The following is a 25,880-nucleotide window of genomic DNA, read 5'->3' on the forward strand; positions in this document are numbered from 1 at the left end:
TATGGTGTTACATAAACTTGCTTCCTTTTTGCTGTTTGAGAGAACACTGAGCAAATTCCTTTGGAGTCCCTTTGCAGAAATAGCTGTTGTTTCTGGTGCCCCCTAGAGGTTATTGGTGATACAATAATAAATTAGTTTCTAGTTCTCAAGTGACATTTGTACCAAGCCACCTCTAGCAGAGGGAGTGAGAGTTTCAGGAGAGTTTATAGGGACATATAATACACCTCAGACTGAAGAGCTATTAACAAGGAAAAGGAAACTTTGGGATGCAAGAAACAGGCATCCTTAAAGAAAGACTTTCTTACCATCCTTTGTCCAAATACGAATTGAGCTGTCTCTTGCCAAAATAAGGGATGTCAGTCTTCCTAATGTATGCACATAATGAGTGCATACAGACCAGAGTAAAAGTTGTCTTTCTAGATGAGCAGGGTAAGGATATTCAGGAAGTCTAGATTCAATCATTCTGCAAATATTTGTTGAGTGTTCAATGTGTGCCAGGCACTATGCTGGCCAATGGAGTTACACTGATGAGTAAAAACATCATTACTGCCCTTTGGACAGTGATGCCCTTTACTAGATGTAGGTCTAGTACAGAAGAGGGAAATAATTAACCAAATAACATGCAAATAAATATACAGTTAAAAGCAGTGAAAATGCTGTGGAATGAAGGTACATGGTGCTAGAATTGTTGTATAAGAGAAGGATTAGACTGGTGGAATGGATCTAGAACTTCTCTGAAGAAATGACGTTTAGACTGAGATCTGAAGAAGTAGAAATTCACTTTCTGCATTGGGGCAAGGTGAGCATTGTGTTCTAGGAGAGACACCATACGTGCCAAGGTCCTGAGGCAAGATACGCTATCCATGGTACAGTCTAGAAAATGAAACAAGACCCTTGTGCCTATAGTACAGATAGTGAGGGGGCTGAGGCAAGCATAAAGAGGGCCTTGAGGGCCATTTTAGGGATTTAGGTCATTATCTTCAAAGCAATGAGAAGCCATTGAAGCATTGTACACAGGAGTATAATATGCATCAGATATATGAGGAGAGTATTATAACTTAAGGCTAAAGAATAGATGGAAAGACACAGAATCAGGAAAAACAGTTAGGATGAATTGTGAACCAAAGCAGTGGATAATGGTAGTTCAGCTTATTACGTTCTAAGGAGTATTTAGAAGGTTAAATCTACAGGGCGAGTGCTGTCATTGGGAAAGAAGCAGTTGTCATTTGTTCTTTTGGGAGAAGGAGGTGTTTGGTAATTGTGTGGTTGCACGGTGTTTAGGCTTGTTTATGGAGTGGTCATGTTTTTTATCTTGTTCATAACCATGGAGTCCTCACATGATGACGATATTAGGGGACGCTGTTTATATAAAACAGGAAAACACCCTGGCTTAGCTGGTAGCAATAAAGCCAGCTACCAGCAGACAGCTGTCAATGCTGTTTTTCTTTCTTACCAGACACATTGGGATCAGGTCAGGGTAGGGATGACAAAATGGTCAAGGGTAGATTAGGAATGAGGAATGGATTGGGAGTTAGAAACTCGAACAGGAAAAAAAAAAAAAAGAAAAAACTAGTATAAACAGACTTAGTATGTCTGCCACACTTGTTCAGTTCAGAAAGTCCCATCAATCATTTTATAGAATGATTTTTCTTTATTTATTCTTTCCTTTATTCATTCTCTGAAAATTCATTTGTCCTTGAATGGACAACCTTTTTTCCAATTATTATGTTTCTTTCTCTTTCCTTCCTTCCATAACCTCATTCATTAATTCAAACCATTTCACTCAATAACTAACCAGTCAATATTTTATTATGTATCAGGCACTAGGCTAGTGCATACTTTTCTATTGCAATATAACAAATTACCACAAACATAGTGGCCTAAAACAAGTCATAATTCTGTAGGTAATAAGCCCAGGCTGGATTCTCCAATTAATCACTCACAATCACTCACTAAAATCAAGCTGTCATCTGGGCCAGCTTCCTGTCTGGAGGTATCAAGGAAGAATCTGCTTTCTAGCTCATTCAGGCTTTGATAGAATACGGCTCCTTCAGGCTGTGTGACTGAAGTCCCAGTTTTCTCACTGGCTATTGGTCAGGGACTACTGTCAGCTCTTGGAGGCTGCCTGCTGTTCCATGCCACGTGGTCCCTCATGGACAATTCACAACATGATTATTGCTGCTTTTTCCAGGTAAGCAGAAAGGAATCTCTGATTTCTTCCTCTACAACCAGCTGGAGAAAACTTTCTGCTTTCAGAGAACTCAGGTCTCACTCGAATTATCTCCTTTTTGCCATTTAACATAACAGAATCACCACTTCTGCCCACACTCAACAGGATGGGATGAAACCAGGGCAAGGGGCATCGGGAGTCACGTTGAAACTCTGCCTGCATGTGTGTGTGTGTGCCGAGCCACTTCGGTTCTGTTTGACTCTTTGCAACCCTATGGAATGTAGCTCGCTAGTGCTCACTGTCCATGGGATTCTCCAGGCAAGAATACTGGAGTGGGTTACCATTTCCTTCTCCAGGGGATCCTCCCAATCCAGGGATCGAATTTGCATCTCTTGTACTTCCTGCATTGGCAGGCGGATTCTTCACTAGCGCTATCTGGGAAGTCCAAAATTCTGCCTGCTGCAGAATTAGTCGCTTCAGGTATATTCAACTCTCTGTGACCCCGTGGACTGTAGCCCTCCAGGCTCCTCTGTCCATGGGGTTTCCCAGGCAAGAATACTGGAATGGGTAACCATTCCATCCTCCAGGGGATCTTCCTGACCTAGAGATCAAACTCAGGTCTCCTGCATTGCAAGCAAATTCTTGACCACTGAGCCACCCGGGAAACCCAAAATTCTGCCTACTTTAGCTACATAGATGCAGAGATCAGTAATCAATAGAGCCTGCCTACAAGCAGTTCACAATCTCACTTAGTAGTCATATGAATGTAATTTAAATACAGAATGGTACTAGGGCTACATCTCATCCTCTGCCACTGTGAGGATGGGAGGGTTGGATGGCATCACCGACTCAGTGGATATGAACTTGAGCAAACTCCGGGAGATAGTGGAGGACAGGGAAGCCTGGTGTGCTGCAGTCCGTGGGGTCTCAAAGAATCAGACACAACTTAGCGACTGAACAACAACAACTAGAGCTACATAACAGTAGTGAGGTGAAAGAGAGGAAGGGATAATTAACTTCACCTGCAACAGAAGGCTTCTGACATGTACAGGTGGCTTTACGGAAGAGGAGATGTTTCAGCTGAGTGTGGAAGGGTAAGATGGATCCTGAGTGAAAGACTCCTGATCAACCTATGCCAGGAATTGTGTGTGTCGGGGGTGGAGAGAGGCACGGGTCTTTGTCACCAGAGTGTGGCAGAGGGAGACGAGGGGACTTGATGACCCAGTCTAGAGAGAGAAGTATACAGGTTGGTTTGAATAAGTAGCCATTGTCTGAAGCTTGCTGTTCCATTTTGTTTTTGGCAAATAGAACTTCTCACAACAAAGACCCATTAAGACAGATGTTTCAATTTCTTCCTCTCCCCACCGCCAGAATGAGATGTTTCTGCATTTGCTACATTAGGACATAGGACAGCACTTAAGTGTTAGATAGGTAAATGATGTATCATTGCCTTATAAAATCACAAGAACAACACTTAACCAACAGTAGTTGGGAAGAATTAGCATAAAATGCTTAAGAGCGATTCACTGGGAAGAAGCATCCACAGACAGCTCCATTCTGTGAAGAGAGGAAAAGGAAAGAGCAACTGTTTTGAAACAGCTTTTTCTGCAAAAAAAGTATATTGAATTTGAGTGTCTGGAGCACAGTTAAGAATTAATTGGATGAAACCCCATGTATTTCATAGCCTGATTTTAAAAACACTTATTATGTTTTTAATTGAATAAAAATAGATACACACTTCTGAGGTTGTGTGTAGGACCTTGACTTGAGTTTGGGTAGGCAGGTTTGTAGCTACATTAAACAGTTGTCAGGTTTTTTTTTTTTTGGTTGTTGTTGTTGCTTGTTTTTCACTTAGAATATGCGTTTTTGATAAAATACAAAACTAGAACAATAATGAGAAGAGTTGAAAGTTTTAAGAAAATTCTCTGATCAAAGAGGACACTAATAGATGGAGAAATATACCATGTTCATGGATTGGAAGAATCAATATAGTGAAAATGAGTATACTACCCAAAGCAATTTACAAATTCAATGCAATCCCTATCAAGCTACCAGCCACATTTTTCACAGAACTAGAACAAATAATTTCAAGATTTGTATGGAAATACAAAAGACCTCGAATAGCCAAAGCAATCTTGAGAAAGAAGAATGGAGCTGGAGGAATCAACTTGCCTGACTTCAGGCTCTACTACAAAGCCACAGTCATCAAGACAGTATGGTACTGGCACAAAGACAGACATATAGATCAATGGAACAAAATAGAAAGCCCAGAGATAAATCCACACACATATGGACACCTTATCTTTGACAAAGGAGGCAAGAATATACAATGGAGTAAAGACAATCTCTTTAACAAGTGGTGCTGGGAAAACTGGTCAACCACTTGTAAAAGAATGAAACTAGATCACTTTCTAACACCGCACACAAAAATAAACTCAAAATGGATTAAAGATCTAAATGTAAGATCAGAAACTATAAAACTCCTAGAGGAGAACATAGGCAAAACACTCTCAGACATAAATCACAGCAGGATCCTCTATGATCCACCTCCCAGAATGCTGGAAATAAAAGCAAAAATAAACAAATGGGATCTAATTAAAATTAAAAGCTTCTGCACAACAAAGGAAAATATAAGCAAGGTGAAAAGACAGCCTTCTGAATGGGAGAAAATAATAGCAAATGAAGCAACTGACAAACAACTAATCTCAAAAATATACAAGCAACTTCTGCAGCTCAACTCCAGAAAAATAAACCACCCAATCAAAAAATGGGCCAAAGAACTAAATAGACATTTCTCCAAAGAAGACATACGGATGGCTAACAAACACATGAAAAGATGCTCCACATCACTCATTATTAGAGAAATGCAAATCAAAACCACAATGAGGTACCACTTCACACCAGTCAGAATGGCTGCGATCCAAAAATCTGCAAGCAATAAATGCTGGAGAGGGTGTGGAGAAAAGGCAACCCTCCTACACTGTTGGTGGGAATGCAAACTAGTACAGCCACTATGGAGAACAGTGTGGAGATTCCTTAAAAAATTGCAAATAGAACTACCTTATGACCCAGCAATCCCACTTCTGGGCATACACACCGAGGAAACCAGAATTGAAAGAGACACATGTACCCCAATGTTCATCGCAGCACTGTTTATAATAGCCAGGACATGGAAACAACCTAGATGTCCATCAGCAGATGAATGGATAAGAAAGCTGTGGTACATATACACAATGGAGTATTACTCAGCCGTTAAAAAGAATTCATTTGAATCAGTTCTGATGAGATGGATGAAACTGGAGCCGATTATACAGAGTGAAGTAAGCCAGAAAGAAAAACACCAATACAGTATACTAACACATATATATGGAATTTAGGAAGATGGCAATGACGACCCTGTATGCAAGACAGGGAAAGAGACACAGATGTGTATAACGGACTTTTGGACTCAGAGGGAGAGGGAGAGGGTGGGATGATTTGGGAGAATGACATTCTAACATGTATACTATCATGTGAATTGAATCGCCAGTCTATGTCTGACACAGGATGCAGCATGCTTGGGGCTGGTGCATGGGGATGACCCAGAAAGATGTTATGGGGAGGGAGGTGGGAGGGGGGTTCATGTTTGGGAATGCATGTAAGAATTAAAGATTTTAAAATTTAAAAAATAAAAAACTAAAAAAAAAAAAGAAAAGAAAATTCTCTGAAGATAATAAGTGTTTACTGACTGCTCAGGAGTAGCCATCATGGTCAACAAAAGAGTCTTAAATGCAGTACTTGGATGCAATCTCAAAAATGACAGACTGATCTCTGTTCAAGGCAAACCATTCAATATCACGATAATCCAAGTCTATGCCCTGATCAGTAATGCTGAAGAAGCTGAAGTTGAACAGTTCTACGAAGACCTACAAGACGTTCTAGAACTAACACCCAAAAAGATGTCCTTTTCATTATAGGGGACAGGAATGCAAAAGTAGGAAGTCAAGAAACACCTGGAGTAACAGGCAAATTTGGCCTTGGAGTGCAGAATGAAGCAGGGCAAAGGCTAATAGAGTTCTACCAAGAGAATGCACTGGTCATAGCAAACACCCTCTTCCAATAACACAAGAGAAGACTCTACACATGGATATCACCAGATGGTCGACACTGAAATCAGATTGATCATATTCTTTGCAGCCAAAGATGGAGAAGCTCTATACAGTCAGCAAAAACAAGACCGGGAGCAGACTGTGGCTCAGATCATGAACTCCTTATTGCCAAATTCAGACTGAAATTGAAGAAAGTGGAGAAAACCACTGCACCATTCAGGTATGACCTAAATCAAATCCCTTATGACTATACAGTGGAAGTGTAGATTTATAAATAGATTTAAGGGACTAGAACTGATAGACAGAGTACCTGATGAACTATGGATGGAGGTTTGTGACATTGTACAAGAGACAGGAATCAAGACCATCCCAAAGAAAAAGAAATGCAAAAAAAGCAAAATGGCTGTCTGAGGAAGCCTTACAAATATCTGTGAAAAGAAGGGAAGTGAAAAGCAAAGGAGAAAAGGAAAGATATACCCATTTGAATGCAGAGTTCCAAGAATAGCAAGGAGAGATAAGAAAGCCTTCCTCAGTGATCAATGCAAAGAAATAGAAGAAAACAATAGAATGGGAAAGACTAGCTGCTGCTGCTAAGTCACTTAAGTTGTGTCTGACTCTGTGTGACCCCATAGACGGCAGCCCACCAGGCTCCCCCGTCCCTGGCATTCTCCAGTCAAGAACACTGGAGTGGGTTGCCATTTCCTTCTCCAAGCATGAAAGTGAAAAGTGTAATGGAAGTCGCTCAGTCGTGTCTGACTCTTTGCGACCCCATGGACCGCAGCCTACCAGGCTCCTCTGTCCATGGGATTTTCCAGTCAAGAGTACTGGAGTGGGGTGCCATCGCCTTTTCCGGGGAAAGACTAGAGATCTCTTCAAAAAAACTAGAGATACCAAGAGAACATTTCATGCAGAGATGGGCTCAAAAGGACAGAAATGGTATGGACCTAACAGAAGCAGAAGATATTAAGAAGAGGTGGCAAGAATACACAGAAGAACTGTACAAAAAAGAGCTTCATGACCCAGATAATCACAATGGTGTGATCAGTCACCTAGAGCCAGACATCCTGGAATGGGAAGTCAAGTGGGCCTTAGGAAGAATCACTACGAACAAAGCTAGTGGAGGTGATGGAATTCCAGTTGAGCTGTTTCAAATCCTGGAAGATGATGCTGTGAAAGTGCGGCACTCAATATGCCAGCAAATATGGAACACTCAGCAGTGGCCACAGGACTGGAAAGGGTCAGTTTTCATTCCAATCCCAAAGAAAGGCAGTGCCAAAGAATGCTCAAACTACTGCACAATTGCACTCATCTCACATGCTAGGAAAGTAATGCTCAAAATTCTCCAAGCCAGGCTTCAGCAATATGTGAACTTTGAACTTCCAGATGTTCAAGCTGGTTTTAGAAAAGACAGACGAACCAGAGATCAAATGGCCAACATCCGATGGATCATGGAAAAAGCAAGAGAGTTCCAGAAAAACATCTATTTCTGCTTTATTGACTATGCCAGAGCCTTTGACTGTGTGGATCACAATAAACTGTGGAAAATACTGAAAGAGATTGGAATTCCAGACCACCTGACCTGCCCCTTGAGAAACCTGTATGCAGGTCAGGAAGCAACAGTTAGAAGTGGACATGAAACAACAGACTGTTTCCAGATAGGAAAAGGAGTGCGTCAAGGCTGTATATTGTCATCCTGCTTATTTAACATATGCAGAGCACATCATGAGAAATGCTGGGCTGGAGGAAGCACAAGGTGGAATCAAGATTGCCGGGAGAAATATCAATAACCTCAGATATGCAGATGACACCATCCTTATGGCAGAAAGTGAAGAAGAACTAAAGAGCCTTTTGGTGAAAGTGAAAGAGGAGAGTGGAAAATGTTGGCTAAAGCTCAACATTCAGAAAACGAAGATCATGTCATTCAGTCCCATCACTTCATGGCAAATGGATGGGGAAACAGTGGAAACAGAGGCTGACTTTATTTTTCTGGGCTCCAAAATCACTGCAGACAGTAATTGCAGCCGTGAAATTAAAAGACACTTACTCCTTGGAAGGAAAGCTATGACCAACCTAGACAGCATATTGAAAAGCAGAGACATTAGTTTGCTAACAAAGGTCTGTCTAGTCAAGGCTATGGTTTTTCCAGTGGTCATGTATGGATGTGAGAGTTGGACTATAAAGAAAGCTGAGTGCTAAAGAATTGATGCTTTGGAACTGTAGTGTTGGAGAAGACTCTTGAGAGTCCCTTGGACTGCAAGGAGATCCATCTAGTCCATCCTAAAGGAGATCAGTCCTGGGTGTTCATTGGTAGAACTGATTTTGAAGCTGCAACTTCAATATTTTGGCCACCTGATGCAAAGAGGTGACTCAGTTGAAAAGACCCTGATGCTGGGAAAGATTGAAGGCAGGAGGATAAGTGGACGACAAAGGATGAGATGGTTGGATGGCATCACTGACTCGATGGACATGGCTTTGGGTGGTCTCCAGGAGTTGGTGATGGTCAGGGAAGCCTGGCGTGCTGTAGTTCATGGGGCTGCAAATAGTTGGACATGACTGAGGGACTGGACTAATTGAACTGCTCAGGGGAAAAAAAGAAATAATTATAAAAGTTTTGAAGATAATCACATTCTGTATGATACCTGTTAGAAGGTGGTAAAAATAATTTTGTCTAATAGCTAATTTTGTCCCATATGCTTCCATGGCAAAGTGACAAGTCATTTTGATGAATGAATATATAGATATTAGAATTTAATATATATAACATATTAGAATGTATATCTATTTTAGAATTTTGCTTTTGTATGGTATAAGTCATTAGACTTTAGGAACATTGGTTGAAATAGTAGCAAAAGGTCATACTTAAAAGACTTTTATCAGTACATTTGGCTTTTGTCTGTTCGCTTCATATTTGGGGATTCAACAAACGAAAATTTGGTTGAATCTGTAGATGGGAATCCCCAAGGGCCAAATGTATTCAATGTACTCTGCTGTTTTATAAAAGGGACTCTGATCGTCTGGGGATTTTGGTGTCACTGGATGCCATGGAATGACCGTAGTAGTAGGAATACAATTGAATAACTTGCCAAAGGAATGGATGCTCTTTTTTTCACCTAACATGGAGTTTGAGGCTAAGCACATGTTAGGGAGGGAATTTGTGAAAATTTACTTGGCAGTTTAAAAGGGGAGCATGTTTATTTGTAACTTATTCGAAGAACATTTATTCAGATGCTTATTAAGTGTAAAGCACTGTGCTAAGTAATTCTGAAGTGATTCTAAGTGATTCTTGAGTCTTACTTAAAGGCTGCCTTCAGGGAGCTTTCCCTCCACCTGTGTTTCTGTCTTGTTGGAAAATGCCATCCTAATGGAGCAAAACACAACTGCTTCCAATATCTCTTAGAGTTTGCTTTAGATATTTGATTTCTCATCAGTCATACAGATAGAGGTGTATCTTAGCTCTCTCTCTCTGAGCCTGAGAGACAGACAGAGAGAGAGAAAGGGTGAAATTCATTGCCAGTGTGGAAAAGTGGAGTAATGCATCCTGATTTATCATATGGAATGTTAGAAAAGACAAAATAGTCTTTACAAAACATACTTCTGTATAGACTTCAGTTTCCAAAGCTAATAATTAAACTAAGTTTATCTGGCTTACTGCAGAAAAATGAAAGTCTGTTTTTAAAGCTGTCTTCCTTAAAATGAAATGTAAATGTTTCGAAGCTCAAACCCTTTTGAAAAATGCAAACATTTAAATTTGCTGAATGAATTAATAATTATCTACACTGATTTCACTCTCAGTCCTTTACTTGTTTCTCCTCCCATGGTAATGGTATTACTACTCATTTAGCTTTCCCAGCTAGAACATCCTCACTTCTATTAAGATAGCTACTATTGAAAAAAAAAAAAAAAGATAGGAAAGAACAGCGTTGGAAAGGACATAGAGAAATTGGAACCCTTCTGCACTAATGGTAGGAAAGTTAAATGGCACAACCATTGTGGGAAACAGTATGTCATTTCCTCAAAAATTAAAAAAAACCACAATTATGTATAATCCAGCAGTGCTACTTGTGGGTATAACTGAGGTTAGGATCTTTAAGAGCTTGTTATACACTCACGATTATAGTAGCATTGTTCACATTAGCTGAAATGTAGAGGAAACCCAAGTGTCCATAAGCCAAATGTGGAATATATCTACAATGGAATGTTATTCAGCCTTTAAAAAGAAGGAAATTCAGTAATATGCTACACAAAGATGAACCTTCAGGACAGTTTAATAAATGAAATAAACTGCCAAAAAAAAAAAAAAGTCATCCTCAATTTCCTCCTTTCTCACATCTTCAGACTTAGTCAATAGACCCTATTGAGTCTGCCCTTGGAATATTTCTCAAATTTCTGCTCTTTCATTCCACTACCACTCCTTTTGTTTGTGTTTCACTTGGATTATATATAGTAACTGCTTACTTAATCCTTCAGAGATTCCTTTAACACATATTTACAGAGTGCTCACTGCTATACTATTAAGAGACATTTCTAAGTATAAAGGCAGGTCAACTTAAAAAGTATCAGCAGATACACGCTTGACTTTATCTTATAATCTATAGACAATACATTAGAATAACTTGATCCAAAGCTGACACCAGAATTCACTCTTCCTGAATCACCAGCCTCCCAACTGATTTCTCGTTTATATGTAGCTTATCAGTAAATACAACTGTTAGCATCCTAGTAGCTCCAATGAAAAATCTCAGAATTATCTCTGACTCACCGCCAGTCCCCTCCCCCTTATCCAGTCCTATTGATTTGGCTTCCAGTTTCTGTCTGGGAGAAGCTGGCTTTCCTGGTGGCTCAGATGTTAAAGCATCTACCTGCAATGCAGAAGACCTGGGTTGGGAAGATTCCCTGGAGAAGGGAATGGCAACCCACTTCAGTACTCTTGCCTGGAAAATACCATGGATGAAGGAGCCTGGTAGGCTACAGGCCATGGGGTCACAAAGAGTCCAATTGAGTGACTTCACTTTCTGTCTAGGATCCAGTCACTTGCTCCATCTCTGAAGCAGACCACCAGGTTCAAACTGAAGTAGCATCACTTACTAGCTATGCGACCTTGGGTAATTAATGTCTGGAAGTCCTGGTTTCAAATGCAAAACCACACTAGGTATTATTTAAAAAAAAAATTCTAACAGTGTGACTTTGCCTATTAGGAATCAAAGTCTGACTGAGTGAGGAAAAAAATGAGTACTGATTTGGTCTCTTTATCTCCCCCAAACTGATTTATACTGATAGTGGAAAGAAATGGGACTTACCAGAATCTTTGCATTTGAATGCAGAGTTCCAAAGAAGAGCAAGGAGAGATAAGAAAGCCTTCCTCAGTGATCAGTGCAAAGAAATAGAGGAAAACAATAGAATGGAAAAGACTAGAGATCTCTTCAAGATAATTAGAGACAACAAGGGAACATTTCAAGCAAAGATGGGCACAATAAAGGATGGAAATGGTAGGGACCTAACAGAAGCAGAAGATATTAAGAAGAGGTGGCAAGAATACACAGAAGAACTGTACAAAAAAGAGCTTCATGACCCAAATAATCACAATGGTGTGATCAGTCACCTAGAGCCAGACATCCTGGAATGGGAAGTCAAGTGGGCCTTAGGAAGAATCACTACGAACAAAGCTAGTGGAGGTGATGGAATTCCAGTTGAGCTGTTTCAAATCCTGGAAGATGATGCTGTGAAAGTGCGGCACTCAATATGCCAGCAAATATGGAACACTCAGCAGTGGCCACAGGACTGGAAAGGGTCAGTTTTCATTCCAATCCCAAAGAAAGGCAGTGCCAAAGAATGCTCAAACTACTGCACAATTGCACTCATCTCACATGCTAGGAAAGTAATGCTCAAAATTCTCCAAGCCAGGCTTCAGCAATATGTGAACTTTGAACTTCCAGATGTTCAAGCTGGTTTTAGAAAAGACAGACGAACCAGAGATCAAATGGCCAACATCCGATGGATCATGGAAAAAGCAAGAGAGTTCCAGAAAAACATCTATTTCTGCTTTATTGACTATGCCAGAGCCTTTGACTGTGTGGATCACAATAAACTGTGGAAAATACTGAAAGAGATTGGAATTCCAGACCACCTGACCTGCCCCTTGAGAAACCTGTATGCAGGTCAGGAAGCAACAGTTAGAAGTGGACATGAAACAACAGACTGTTTCCAGATAGGAAAAGGAGTGTGTCAAGGCTGTATACTGTCATCCTGTTTATTTAACTTATATGCAGAGTATATCATGAAAAATGCTGGGCTGGAGGAAGCACAAGGTGGAATCAAGATTGCCGGGAGAAATATCAATAACCTCAGATATGCAGATGACACCATTCTTATGGCAGAAAGTGAAGAAGAACTAAAGAGCCTTTTGGTGAAAGTGAAAGAGGAGAGTGGAAAATGTTGGCTAAAGCTCAACATTCAGAAAACGAAGATCATGTCATTCAGTCCCATCACTTCATGGGAAATAGATGGGGAAACAGTGGAAACAGTGACTGACTATTTTTGGGGCTCCAAAATCATTGCAGATGGTAACTGCAGCCATGAAATTAAAAGACGCTTACTCCTTGGAAGGAAAGCTATGACCAACCTAGACAGCATATTGAAAAGCAGAGACATTAGTTTGCCAACAAAGGTCTGTCTAGTCAAGGCTATGGTTTTTTCCAGTGGTCATGTATGGATGTGAGAGTTGGACTATAAAGAAAGCTGAGCACCGAAGAATTGATGCTTTTGAACTGTGGTGTTGGAGAAGACTCTTGAGAGTCCCTTGGATGGCAAGGAGATCCAACAAGTCCATCCTAAAGGAAATCAGTCCTGAATATTCATTGGAAGGATTGATGCTGAAGCTGAAATTCCAATACTTTGGCCACCTGATGCGAAGAGCTGACTCATTTGAAAAGACCCTGATGTTGGGAAAGATTGAAGGTGGGAGAAGGAGATGACAGAGGATGAGATGGTTGGATGGGAACACAGACTCAATGGGCACAAGTCTGAGTAAACTCTGGGAGTTGGTGATGGACAGGGAGGCCTGGCATGTCGCCGTCCACGGGGTTGCAGAGTCAGACGTGACTGAGCGACTGAACTGAACTGAACTGAACCAGAATCAGTAGGAGTGGTATTAACGCCCTGGGAATGTCTGGGCTTCTTACAAGAATATGGAGACTCAACTTCATTCATTTGGTTGTTGCAATGAGAGAACTGTCTTGCTTCTACATGACTTTTAAATATTCCACTACATTTTGAAATCGAAGTAGCCTTGACGTATAGTATGCTTTTGAGATAGAAAGTAGATTATTTTGAGATATTTTATATTATGGAGAAGTATTTTGATCCAACATTGAAAAAGAAAATCCAACTCATTGATGAGAATCACACTTCCTTATTTTCCTAACTCCAAAAATCTGCGATTTGTCTTGGTGTACTATTTCTGCTTCTTCTTAGCATATGTATATTTATAAATCAGGGCTATTCTTACTTATTCTAACACTATTTTAAATTCTAGTATCCACCAATACCTCTGATCTTTCAAGTTCTTCTTGAAGGGGATGGCTTCTGATCTCCTCTTGTATTCAAACAAGTTTTTAAGAGACACAAGCATCTGACTACTTCTTTATGTTGTCTACTAAAGTCAGGTCTGAGCCTTTACACTTTAAAATATACAGTGTTCTACTATTAATTAATTTTTGTATCTCAGCATTGCAATTTGGGCAAGGTTAGTTTGGTAAATTATGTATGTAGATGTGTGTATGTGTTTGTTAGTCGCTCAGGTCTGTCTGATTCTTTGTAACTTCATGGACTGTAGTCCACCAGGCTCCCCTATCTGTGAGATTCTCCAGGCAAGAATCCTGGAGTGGGTTCCCAGTCCCTCCTCCAGGGGATTTTCCTGACCCAGAGATTGAACACACATCTCCCACACTGCAGGCAGATTCTTACCGTCTGAGCCTCCAGGGCAGGTGCAAGTATGTAGGCAGATTCTATTATCTATGATATTTAAAAATCAGATTATTAAAGGGATTATTTTGAAACATTGGTTCAATAAAAATGAGTGCTTTGTCTGGTGGGGTTAAAAACCACTGATGTAGATGGAAGTGTGCCCTTGAGAAGAGGCCAAAGGAAAAGCCAAAGAGACCAGCAGACAGAAAGGGCCCCACAGTATGGTTGAATAAGATGTAGATCATGTGGACAGGACAACTGAGGTCATAAAAAGGCAGCAGAAGACCCAGCAGAAATCAAGACATCCACCTGAGTCCAGGTGAGACAAACTGTACACTGTGGGGGGAAAGGATGTGGGAACAGGACACTCCCCGCAGACTGTATCTCTTTCAGGCTATGCAAAGATGCTCCATAAACTCCCTTAGCTCAGATCAGCCTAGAGGAAGACAAAGAGAAAGAGAAGGGGAGAAGCACCAGCTTCATAGTTTACTTTAAAGAGACAGAGGGTAACTGAGAAGAGACTGAGTTAAGTTGAATGCTTTCATTTTCCTCTTTCTCAGGAAATGGAATCCTGAAGGCAAAATTTCTTTCTGTTATTCAAAAATGAAAAAAATGACTTCTTTTCACACAGATTGCAGACTCATGACTATAAGTTGTTTCCTCCACTGTTCTTTGTCTTCCAAGTTCCCATCTTCTCTTGCTTGGGAAACTGTACTCACCTCTTAGCTGGTTTTCTGGCTTTCTCCTTCCTAATCATAATCTGTTCTTCATAGAACTGAGTGAGCCTTTAATATCCATCAGTCACATCATTCTCTTACTTCGAAGTTTCCCCGATGGCTCCTTTGCACCATTATCCTGGCTCTGAATGATATTTCCCAACCGCTGTCTCTTGTGTTGTTATTCAGATGCCAAGTCGAGCCCAGCTCTTTGTGACCCCATGGACTGCACATGCCAAGCTCCTTTGTCCTTCACTGTCTCTCGGAGTTTGCTCAGATTCACATCCATTGAGTCAGCGATGCTATCTAATGATCTCATCCTCTGCTGCCCACTTCCCCTTTGCCTTCAATCTTTCCCAACATCAGGGTCTTTTCTCATATCTGTAAATGACTACTGGAAAAACCATGGATTTGACTACACAGACCTTTTTTTGGCAAAGTGGTGTCTCTGCTTTTTAATATGCTGTCTAGGTTTGTCCTTGAACTCCCTGACGTTCAAGCTGGTTTTAGAAAAGGCAGAGGAACCAGAGATCAAGTTGTCAACATCTGCTGGATCATGGAAAAAGCAAAAGAGTTCCAGAAAAACATCTATTTCTGCTTTATTGACTATGCCAAAGCCTTTGACTGTGTGAATCACAATAAACTGTGGAAAATTCTGAGAGAGATGGGAATACCAAACCACCTGACCTGCCTCTTGAGAAATCTGTATGCAGGTCAGGAAGCAACAGTTAGAACTGAACATGGAACAACAGACTGGTTCCAAATAGGAAAAGGAGTACGTCAGGCTGTATATTGTCACCCTGCTTATTTAACTTCTATGCAGAGTACATCATGAGAAACGCTGGGTTGGAAGAGACACAAGTTGGAACCAAGATTTCCGGGAGAAATATCAATAACCTCAGATATGCAGATGACACCACCCTTATGGCAGAAAGTGAAGAGGAGCTAAAAAGCTTCTTGATGAAAGTGAAAGAGGAAAGCAAAAAAGTTGGCCTAAAGTTCAACATTCAGAAAACGAAGATCATGGCATCCGGTCCCATCACTTGATGGGAAATAGATGGGGAAACAGTGGAAACAGTGTCAGATTTTATTTTTCTGGGCTCCAGAATCACTGCAGATGGTGACTGCAGCCATGAAAGTAAAAGATGCTTACTCCTTGGAAGAAAAGTTATGACCAACCCAGATAGCATATTCAAAAGTAGAGACATTACTTTGCCGACTAAGGTCCATCTAGTCAAGGCTATGGTTTTTCCTGTGGTCATGTATGGATGTGAGAGTTGGACTGTGAAGAAGGCTGAGCACCAAAGAATTGATGCTTTTGAACTGTGGTGTTGGAGAATACTCTTGAGAGTCCCTTGGACTCCAAGGAGATCCAACCAGTCCATTCTGAAGGAGATCAACCCTGGGATTTCTTTGGAAGGAATGATGCTAAAGCTGAAGCTCCAGTACTTTGGCCACCTCATGCGAAGAGTTGACTCATTGGAAAAGACTCTGATGCTGGGAGGGATTGGGGGCAGGAGGAGAAGGGGACGACCGAGGATGAGATGGCTGGATGGCATCACAGACTCGATGGACATGAGTCTGAGTGAACTCCGGGAGATGGTGATGGACAGGGAGGCCTGGCGTGCTGCGATTCATGGGGTCGCAAAGAGTCGGACACGACTGAGGGACTGAACTGAACTGAACTGAGGTTTGTCATAGCTTTCCTTCCCTGATGTTGCATTTCTCCCTTGAGCCTGCCAGTTTATTTCCTGCTCCAGACCTCTGCATTTGTTGTTCTGTGCAGACAGCTCTTCTCTGGAATGCTTGGCATGGCTGATTCCTTGTAATCATCCAGGGCTCATCCTCTTGAATTCTGAATGAAAACAGTCTTGTTTGCCTGCCCAGTGGGAACGACTGCCTCCTCCTCTCCATCCCTGCCATCCATGCAGTGTCACGTGACCCTCCTTCTTTACCCTGATGGCACTTGCAATGGTATGTCTCAGCGGACATCCCAGGTGATGGTGACTCCATCTTTCCCATTTCGAGGGCGCCAGAACTTGACATCATCCTTGGCTCCCCTTTCCTCCAATACCCCACATTCAATCCAACAGGAAACACTGATGGTTCTGTCCTGAAAATGGGGGCAATTGACCATTTCCCAATGTCTCCTTTGTCTCCTGACTTGGTCTAAGCCATATCATCTCTCTTGGTTACGGAATACAGTAAGTCCCCTACATGCAAAGCTCACATCTTTGCAGACTTACAAAGATGTGAGCAAGGATTCCATCAATGTGAGGCATGAGTAAAATTGCAGCTTGCCCTTCATCTTCTACTGCTGATAATCTTTTAGTTCTTCCACTCCGCCTCCCTTTCCTCTTCTAGTCCGAAACTCTTCTTGCCTGTCCTTGATGCCAGGCCCTGTATGCCAGCTGCTGTACTATACTACTGTACTTTTCAAGGTAATGTACTGTAAGATTAAAATTGTTCTTAAAATTTTGTTTGTTTTTAATGTATTATTTATGTGAAAAATATTATAAAGCTATTACAGTACAGTACAATATAGCCAACTGTGTTAGTTGGGTACCTAGGCTAACTTTCTTGGACTTATTAACAAGTTGAACTTATGAAAGCACTCTCAGAATGGGACTTATTTGGATGTAGGGGACTTACTGTACCACTTCACTGCTTTTCCCGCTTCTACGTTGGTCCTCCTACAGTCTATTCTCAAACAGTTAAAATGACACTTCATAAACTGTTCAACCTCCCTCCCCCCTTTGGCTCCCTATTTCTTTTGCACTAAATGTCTTACAATAGCCCACAAAGTCCAACTATTTTACCCTGTTTGCATTTGAACTCTTGAGGACAAAAATTGTCATTTCTGGTGTTCACTAAATTTTCCCAAGTACCTGGAAGTACCTGGTAACACAGTAGGGGCTCAGTAAGTAACCTTGGGATAAATGGATGATTCCTGTTTCCTTTTTCATCATTTATTTTTTCCTTGTTGGAATGAAAGCTGCATGAAGGCTGGGTCCTTATTGGTCTTTTTAATGGGATATACAAAGCACTCAGAAGAGCACCTGGTGTATACTAAGTGCTTAACAAGTTTTTGTTAAAGGAATGTGAATATGTTCTATGAAAATGGTATTGCATCTGCTTATGTAATACTGAGTTAATGGATACATTGTGCATACAGGTAAATAACCTCTATTCATCACTTTCAGGCACCTATCAGTGGTGGATGAAGAGTGCCATACAATAAAGGAGGAAATGAACTGTTCACATACATAGAACTTTATGGGAAACAGTATGTTGGGTTGTGGTTGCCCCAGAGTTACAATCATGTAGTGAACTGGAATACATTCAGTAAACATCACCATTTTTCTTGCAATTTCCCCTATCTATACAAACTCTTCTGCTTAAGTTCCTTTGGAAAAAGAAAGCTACTGCTTTGCTGGTTATTTGCAAAACTGCTTACCCCAGGGGGCTTTCTTTCTTTCTTTTTTTTCTTGGGTTTGTTTACAAAAATGAAAAAAAAAAGTGTTATTTCAGTGTATAAGAGTACTTTGTATTTTTGAAGGAGAGATTTATGATGCCAATGACTTATACAATCTAGTTTGTTTTTCATCTGTATTGAAGGGCATTCATATCCATATACTCCTGTGTGCAAATGTAGGGGATCTGAAACCATTCTCTGTGATTGTTTAGATTGTTAATCTCTCCAGGGTTTCTTCAACATTCTCAAAGGCAGTTTCTGGCACCAAAGGGAAAAGGGAGAAGTTGAGATGCAATTTTATCTCCCAATTGAACTTGATTAAATGGGGACTGTTCTAATCAAAAGTTTGAATCCTACGGGAGTGCAGTGTTGTTAACGTGTTTGAGAATATTTGAGAAGAACCGGGAGGAAGAGTACCAACGTTAAGGTAGAGAAGACATCAGGCAAGAAAATAACTGTAGTTAAAGTTTATTAATAGGCTTAAAATTAGGTGAACAAATTGCTTCACAGATAGTGTCAAGCTCATTGCTAGACTGGCAGAGAAAGTGGAAGAAAGCTTTTTGAAAACATTATTTTTATTATTTTAATAATTTATGTAGGAATCATAGTAGCTGCAATCTGTTAGCCAGAAACAATTGCCAGCTGGTGTCATCATGGAGTAACTATAGTAGGCTGAATGCAAACATGTTTTCCCTTTTACCTGGAGAGCATTCAATTTTAGAAAGTTTCTATTCATTTTTGCCTGAATGTGAGGTCTGCCCACGTAGATAAGGAAGCCTGTTTATTGCTTGTGATTTAAGAGCTTTGATTAGGTTCACACCAAGTTCCACAATTATAATAGAAAGAACACACCTGAGACAGACTGTTTACACAACTAAAGTTACCTATCATTAAAAATGAATACTTGGGTCTATGCCTGAATTATCGGTATAATTGCTTGATGCTATGGATTGTTTTTCTTGGGTCTACCTGAAGGAAATGATGGCACTCCATTAGTTATTTTACTGAAAACAGAAACAGATCTTCTGGGATAATGTTCTTTGAAAAAGGTTAAAAGGGCACTTATTTATAGAAACATACATTTTGTTAGCAACATAGCTGTTATATCTGTTTGCTGTAATGTCTTCTGAAATTCTCCTAGGTAACTTAACAATGGCATAATCATGTTAAGATTGTCATTGTCATTCCCTTGTTTATCTGGAAAGTCACAGACTAGGTTCTACAACAAGGCAAGATGTAGAGATTGTTCAGCTTTGCCTACAAAGCCAGAGGGAGAGAGAAAAATAATTTAATTGTTCTATTGCAGCTCTGTTGTCTCTTCCTGCCTCTTGACTCAAAGGATCTCAAGAGAGGAGAACGGAAATTATGGGCTCTGTTGTTGATGTTCATTGGATTTCTTTAATGGTGATTTGAATGCATTTCAGGGATGATAGTGGTTTCTAATTCTGGTTCTGTTTTCACCTAGTTTTCCTTGGTTAAGTTTCCTCATCTCTGAAATGGCATATTATTCAGTTGGCCTTCTGTATTTCAGGTTCCTCATCCACAAATTCAACCAACTAAGGACTGAAAATATTTGAAAAAAAGTCCAAATAGTTCCAAAAAGCAAAGCTTGAATTTTCTGTGTGTCAACAACTATTTACATAGCATTGACATTGTATTAGGTATTATAAGTAATCTAGAGTGATTTAACGGAGAAGGCAATGGCACCCCACTCCAGTGTTCTTGCCTGGAGAATTCCAGGGACAGGGGAGCCTAGCGGGCTGCCATCTATGGGGTTGCACAAAGTCGAACACGACTGAAACGACTTAGCAGCAGCAGAGTGATTTAAAGGTATATGGGAAGATGTGTGTAGGTTATATATAACTACTTTGATATAACTACTTTGTGGCAAAAAGAAACAGTGGAAATGGGGACAGATTTTATTTTCTTGGGCTCCAAAACCACTGCAGATGGTAACTGCAGCCATGAAATTAAAAGATGCTTGCTCCTTGGAAGAAAAGCTATGACAAACCTAGACAGCGCTTTAACAAGCAGAGACATCACTTTGCTGACAAAGGTCTGTATAGTCAAAGCTATGGTTTTTCCAGTAGTCATGTATGGATGTGAGAGTTGGACTATAAAGAAGACTGAGTGCCAAAGAATTGATGCTTTTGAATTGTGGTGCTGGAGAAGACTCTTGAGAGTCCCTTGGACTGCAAGGAGATCAAACCAGTCAATCCTAAAGGAAATCAACCCTGAATACTTCCTGGAAGGACTGATATTGAAGCTGAAGCTCCAATACTTTGGCCACCTGATGGGAAGAGTAGACTCACTGGAAAAGACTCTGATGTTGGGAAAGATTTGAGGGCAGGAGGAGAAGGGGGTGACAGAGGATGAAATGGTTAGATAGCATCACTGACTCAATAGACATGAATCTGAGCAAACTCCAGGAGACAGTAAAGGACAGGGAAACCTGGCTTGCTGTAGTTCATGAGGTTGCAAAGAATTGGACACGACTGAGTGACTGAACAACAGCAGCACCATTTTATATAAGGGACTTGAGCATCCCAGGATTTAGGGGAGGGATCTTAATACCAACCCTTTCCCCCCCAACTATAAAGAGGGAGAGCTGTACTTCTCTTATCTCCTTAGAAGTGTTGTTCCAAGGAGCAAAAAAGGTATGGCTAGGAAAGTGCTTTCCACTATAGAAATTGCCACCAGTACTCAGGTTTCCATTTAGGTAGCTAATGAAATTATATTTATCCATGTGATATCAAGTGATTTTATAGAAAACAAGAAACTTCTCAAATAAAGTAATACAACAAAGTGTAACAGGTTTTTACTTTGCTAATGCAAAGGCATATTTTAAACATAAGTAACACCATTAACTAGATGCCTTCAGGAAATAATTGTTGGGTTTCATTGGGATTTGTTCTATCACAGTTCCTGGCTTTGGAGAGTAGTGTGATGCCATTAATAGGATTTTAAACTTTAAGTGTGAGAAAAAGAAATGGGATCAAGTAAGCTTTAAAGAAACTGATTCATCTTACCCAACACCTTTGTGACTCATGTAGTCTCATACAGTGTCAGGAAGGACACTATGGTTGGTTTAATAGAGTTGAAAATAGGAAAGGAAGTAGCAAAGGGAAGTTCATTAGAAGAGTCCAACCTGCCTAGAACAATATAAATGGCCTTTTTTTAGGCAAGTGTTAGCAACCCTGAAAGAGATCTGGATCTTAACTAATAGCTGTGATGGGGACAGTCTGACAAATGAAAGAAATCAGCACAGTGTCTCAGGAAGAGACAAATAAGGGATAGATCCATGAAGAGGCCAGGAGGGAACGCTGATTGCTATGAAGACTGGGATGTTGGGGCTGGGAGACTAGGACTGGCAGGGTACCCAGGAGGGACATGCCCGCCTGAGCCACAGATTCAAGCTGCACTGTGTCCACCTTAAGCACACTGCCACCCACTCTCAACTTGGCAAAGAGCAAATCCAGGAATTGGGGAGGGGCAGTTATTTCAATTTTTTTTTTAACTCCATTCGTTATCTGAAAGAGAGAAACTGTTATTAAACAAAGAATTGCTTCTCAGATAAATGCAAAATAAAGATGTTTGACAAAGAAAGTTAAAATCTGCACCTAATCAAGAGCTTTTTAGCTTGTGAAATACAGGTGGAGATCTTATTTTCCATATTGGGGTGGGGGGAGGGGAGAAACTTGCACATCTGGAAGCTCGGTGTGTGGTAGTCGGAATTTTAGAAGGAAATTTAGTGGGAACTTTAGGAGGGGACCCCTAAACTCCTCTCTGGTTGTGGGCTGGACTGTCTGGTACTGGAAGCATTGAAGTGTGCCGTGAACACAGAGCCAGATTCACAGTAGGCGCCTAATGGATAATCGATGAATAGATGCTGGTTGAATAAAGTTGTAGAATTGAACACACCGAGTCTGTACTTGTGGAAGGACCAGAATAAAACTTGAGCACCAGTTAGAACGTCTTGTGTAGAGATGGAAAGCAATCCTGAGCCAATATTCCCTGCCAGCAAGGGACCAGCCAACTTGTGCGAAGTCCTGCCTAGGTTGGTCTGCCCAGCAGTGGGCACGTGTTATCCGTGCAAATCGCCTGGCCAGATTTCTGTCCACTCTCAGATGGAGAAAGCTGCGGATTTGGAGGTCTCGGATCAGCGCCAGCGACGACCTACTAGCATCCTCTCCTCGCTCCGCCTTTGCCTTTCTTCCGAATCTCTCCACGCTTAAGGCTGAAGGGATTCCCACCCCCAGTTGCCTGCTCGGAGCCCCGCGGAGCCACGGACTCCTCCCCTGGAAACTCCTCGGGGGCTGGGGAAGGCTTTGGCGCATGCTCCGTACCTAGGGCAGGTTTTTTTTTTTTTTTTTGCTGCGGGTAGCAGGGCTCCTGTCACACCGGCTGGCGGGTTGTGGCGGTGCCAGCCAGTGTGTGCGAGTGTGTCTGCGTGCCCGCGCCTGGGCGGACCGACCCGGAGCAGCAGTGCGCCTCGCCCGGGGGAGGCGGCTCCGTACCGGCGCCTCGCCCGCAGCCGCTGCGGGGGGCTCCTCTGCAAACTTGCGGCGGGCGCACCTGGTGGCTCCCGCACCTGGTGATCCGAGGGCAAAGGCGCCTGGAGCGCGTGCGGCTCGCGGGGCCCGCGGGCGGCCGGGTCGGCGGGGCCGCGCCGCGCCTTCGCCCTTGGCCGGCGCCCTCGAGAGCCCCATGCAGTCCCCGCGCTCGCGGCCGCAGCTGCCCGGCTGCCTGGGGCAGGTCCGGGACCCGAGCCGCGCTCCCCAGCGCCTGAGCGCCGGCGGCGGGATGCCCTGCGCCGCCTGAGAGCGCGCGCCGCGCCCGGGGCGGGGAGCCGGGAGCCGGGCGCCGCCGAGAGCCGGGCGCCCCCGGGAGAGCAGGGCGCCCCACGCCGCCGCCGCAGCCGCGCGCCGGCGCCCGTCTCCCCGCTCGATCCACAGGCCCGGCTCTGCCAGCCCCGGAGCGCCGGAGTGCCGCGGGGCTGCCAGCCAGCAGCTCGCCCGGGCGTCAGGGGCATGGAGGAGCGGCGGGCTCGGAGCCGCGCCCCGGAGTCCCCGAAACTTCCGAGCTGCCGCGCGTCCGCGTCTCTGCCGCTGTCGCCGCGTAGCCTGCCGGCCTGAGAGCGGGACCATGGATGAAAGGTTCAACAAGTGGCTGCTGACGCCGGTGCTCACTCTCCTCTTCGTGGTCATCATGTACCAGTACGTGTCCCCCTCCTGCTCCAGCTCCTGCGCCAACTTCGGGGAGCAGCCCCGCGCCGGAGAAGCCGGCCAGCCGGCCGCCCCGAGTCCCGCCCGCCGGGCACAGGCGCCGCCCGAGGACTGGGAGCGGCGGCCCCAGCTGCCCCCGCCACCCCGGGGGCAGCCCGAGGGGTCTCGGGGGGCCGCGGCGCCAGAGGACGAGGACGAGGAGCCGGGGGACCCCGAGGACGAGGAGGAGGAGGCGGAGGAGGAGGAAGAGGAACCGGATCCCGAGGCCCCCGAGAACGGCTCCTTGCCCCGGTTCGTGCCGCGCTTCAACTTCACCCCGAAGGACCTGACCCGCTTCGTGGATTTCAACATCAAGGGGCGCGACGTGATCGTCTTCCTGCACATCCAGAAGACCGGGGGCACCACGTTCGGCCGGCACCTGGTGAAGAACATCCGGCTGGAGCAGCCGTGCAGCTGCAAAGCCGGCCAGAAGAAGTGCACCTGCCACCGGCCCGGCAAGAAGGAGACGTGGCTCTTCTCCCGCTTCTCCACCGGCTGGAGCTGCGGGCTGCACGCCGACTGGACGGAGCTCACCAACTGTGTGCCGGCCATCATGGAGAAGAAAGACTGTCCCCGCAACCACAGCCACACCAGGTACTGTCCCCCCGCCGCGTCGTCTCCCTTCCGGCCACCTTCCTTTCCCCTCCAGCCCACCCCGCCGCCGCCACCCCAGTCCCGACCACCCCCCAGCCCCGGGCGACCCCGCGCTCCCTCGGCGGCGCGGGGCGGGTGGTTCCCCAGTATCGTCCCGCGATGCGGGGAGAGGTTTTGGGAGAGGGAGAAGAAGCCTTTGGAAAGTGTCCTGGTGTTGAACTCGCTCCTCCCCTAGCCCCCCTCGCTCTCTCCCCCGCCCCAAAAGAGTCGAGAGCTGTCGTCGTCGGTGTGTGTGTGTGTGTGTGTGTGAGTGAGTGAGTGTGTGTGAGAGAAAGAGAGAGAGACCTTTCTTATGCCTAGCACGGTGTGACCTCTCTCTGTGCGTTGAACCCCTGGAATGGCCAGGAGGCCTGGGTTAGACCAGCGAGGTCGGATCTTGAACCTAAGTTCTGCGAGTGGAAACTCAAACCCGGTGAAAGGCAGAGGAAGCTGGACATAGAGACAGCGTAGGAGTTTTCCAGGCAGGGCAAAGCCGGAGACGAGTCTCATCCCTCTGTAAGTGGCTCCTTGGTGGCTGTTCTCAAGGGTCTTGCTGCCGCCTTGAAGACACCCGTTAGAATTTCTGCTCCACCTCCATAACCCTAATTCTGGAGATGGGCTTTGTTGCTGAGCAGCGCCAGTATTTGGACTCCTCCTGTTCTCAGCAATATTTCCACTCTCCCCCCCCACCCCCCACCCCCCGCCCCAGACCAATCCATCAACTCATTCTGAAAGCATTTGTTAAAGCCTTCCTGTGTGCCTAGCAGTGTGCTCAATGCTACGTGCGTACAAAGATGTCAGAAACAAATCCCTAGCCTCCTCTTCCACCTCTGTCCCCACCCACTTTAAAATGGTAAGGCCGCTGAGAATCAGGAAAGTTTGAAATCTTAATAGCCAATGAAACTGCTTACCTTATTAACATCCTTGCAGAGAGGCACTGGGCTTGAGAATTTCAGTTTAATGTTCTTTCTGCCCATTGCAATTTGAAGATTAATCTGACATGCTTGCTCAAGGGACTAAAATATTAAAAGCTTGGAACACTGGTTTATTGAGGTTTTTATCTCAAAGGTTTCAAACAGTTTGGTGTAAGGAAATAGGAGTTTAAAAACTCAACCTCAATATGTTGATATCAGATAGCTTTTGCCTCTGACATTATGGAAAAGCTTCATTTACTGGAAGCTACCCAGATTCTGGAATTCACTACCACTGAAGCATCTAATTCTACTTCATTTCTCCAAGAATGAGCAAAATTTCATTATGGGATTTTTTACCCTGGCAGTTTTTCAAATACTTTCTCTCCTCCCTGCTCTTTTGCCTGTTTAATGGAAATTGCTTAGAATAAGAAACCGGTTGGACTTGGAATGAAAGCACAAGTCTCCTTCCTTAGCATATTTTAAGGACCTTTAACTTTTCAAGATTTCTAATTGTGTAGTGTTTTAGATCCTGCCCCTGTATTTTAGCTTGCAACAGTTTTTCAATTGATAATGACTGCCAAACTTCCTACCAAAGGAGGCTATTATTTCAGTGAGAGACAGTCTCTGCTGCATTTCATCACAAATTATACTTTTTGTA

The 25,880-nt window shown here is 43.4% G+C and overlaps 1 protein-coding gene across 1 annotated transcript in view; it reads left to right on the forward strand.

Moving 5' to 3' along the window:
- Positions 1-23,556: 23,556 nt before the first annotated feature.
- The window catches only part of HS6ST3 (heparan sulfate 6-O-sulfotransferase 3), a 711,802-nt gene continuing 709,478 nt past the window's right edge, over positions 23,557-25,880 (forward strand). Inside the window, exon 1 of the mRNA XM_069602390.1 lies at positions 23,557-24,269. Within this exon, the coding sequence (XP_069458491.1) occupies positions 23,557-24,269 (713 nt within the window). The remainder of the gene's footprint in view (positions 24,270-25,880) is intronic.

The sequence above is a fragment of the Ovis canadensis genome, chromosome 10, assembly GCF_042477335.2.
Source record: "Ovis canadensis isolate MfBH-ARS-UI-01 breed Bighorn chromosome 10, ARS-UI_OviCan_v2, whole genome shotgun sequence".
Lineage (NCBI taxonomy): Eukaryota > Metazoa > Chordata > Mammalia > Artiodactyla > Bovidae > Ovis > Ovis canadensis.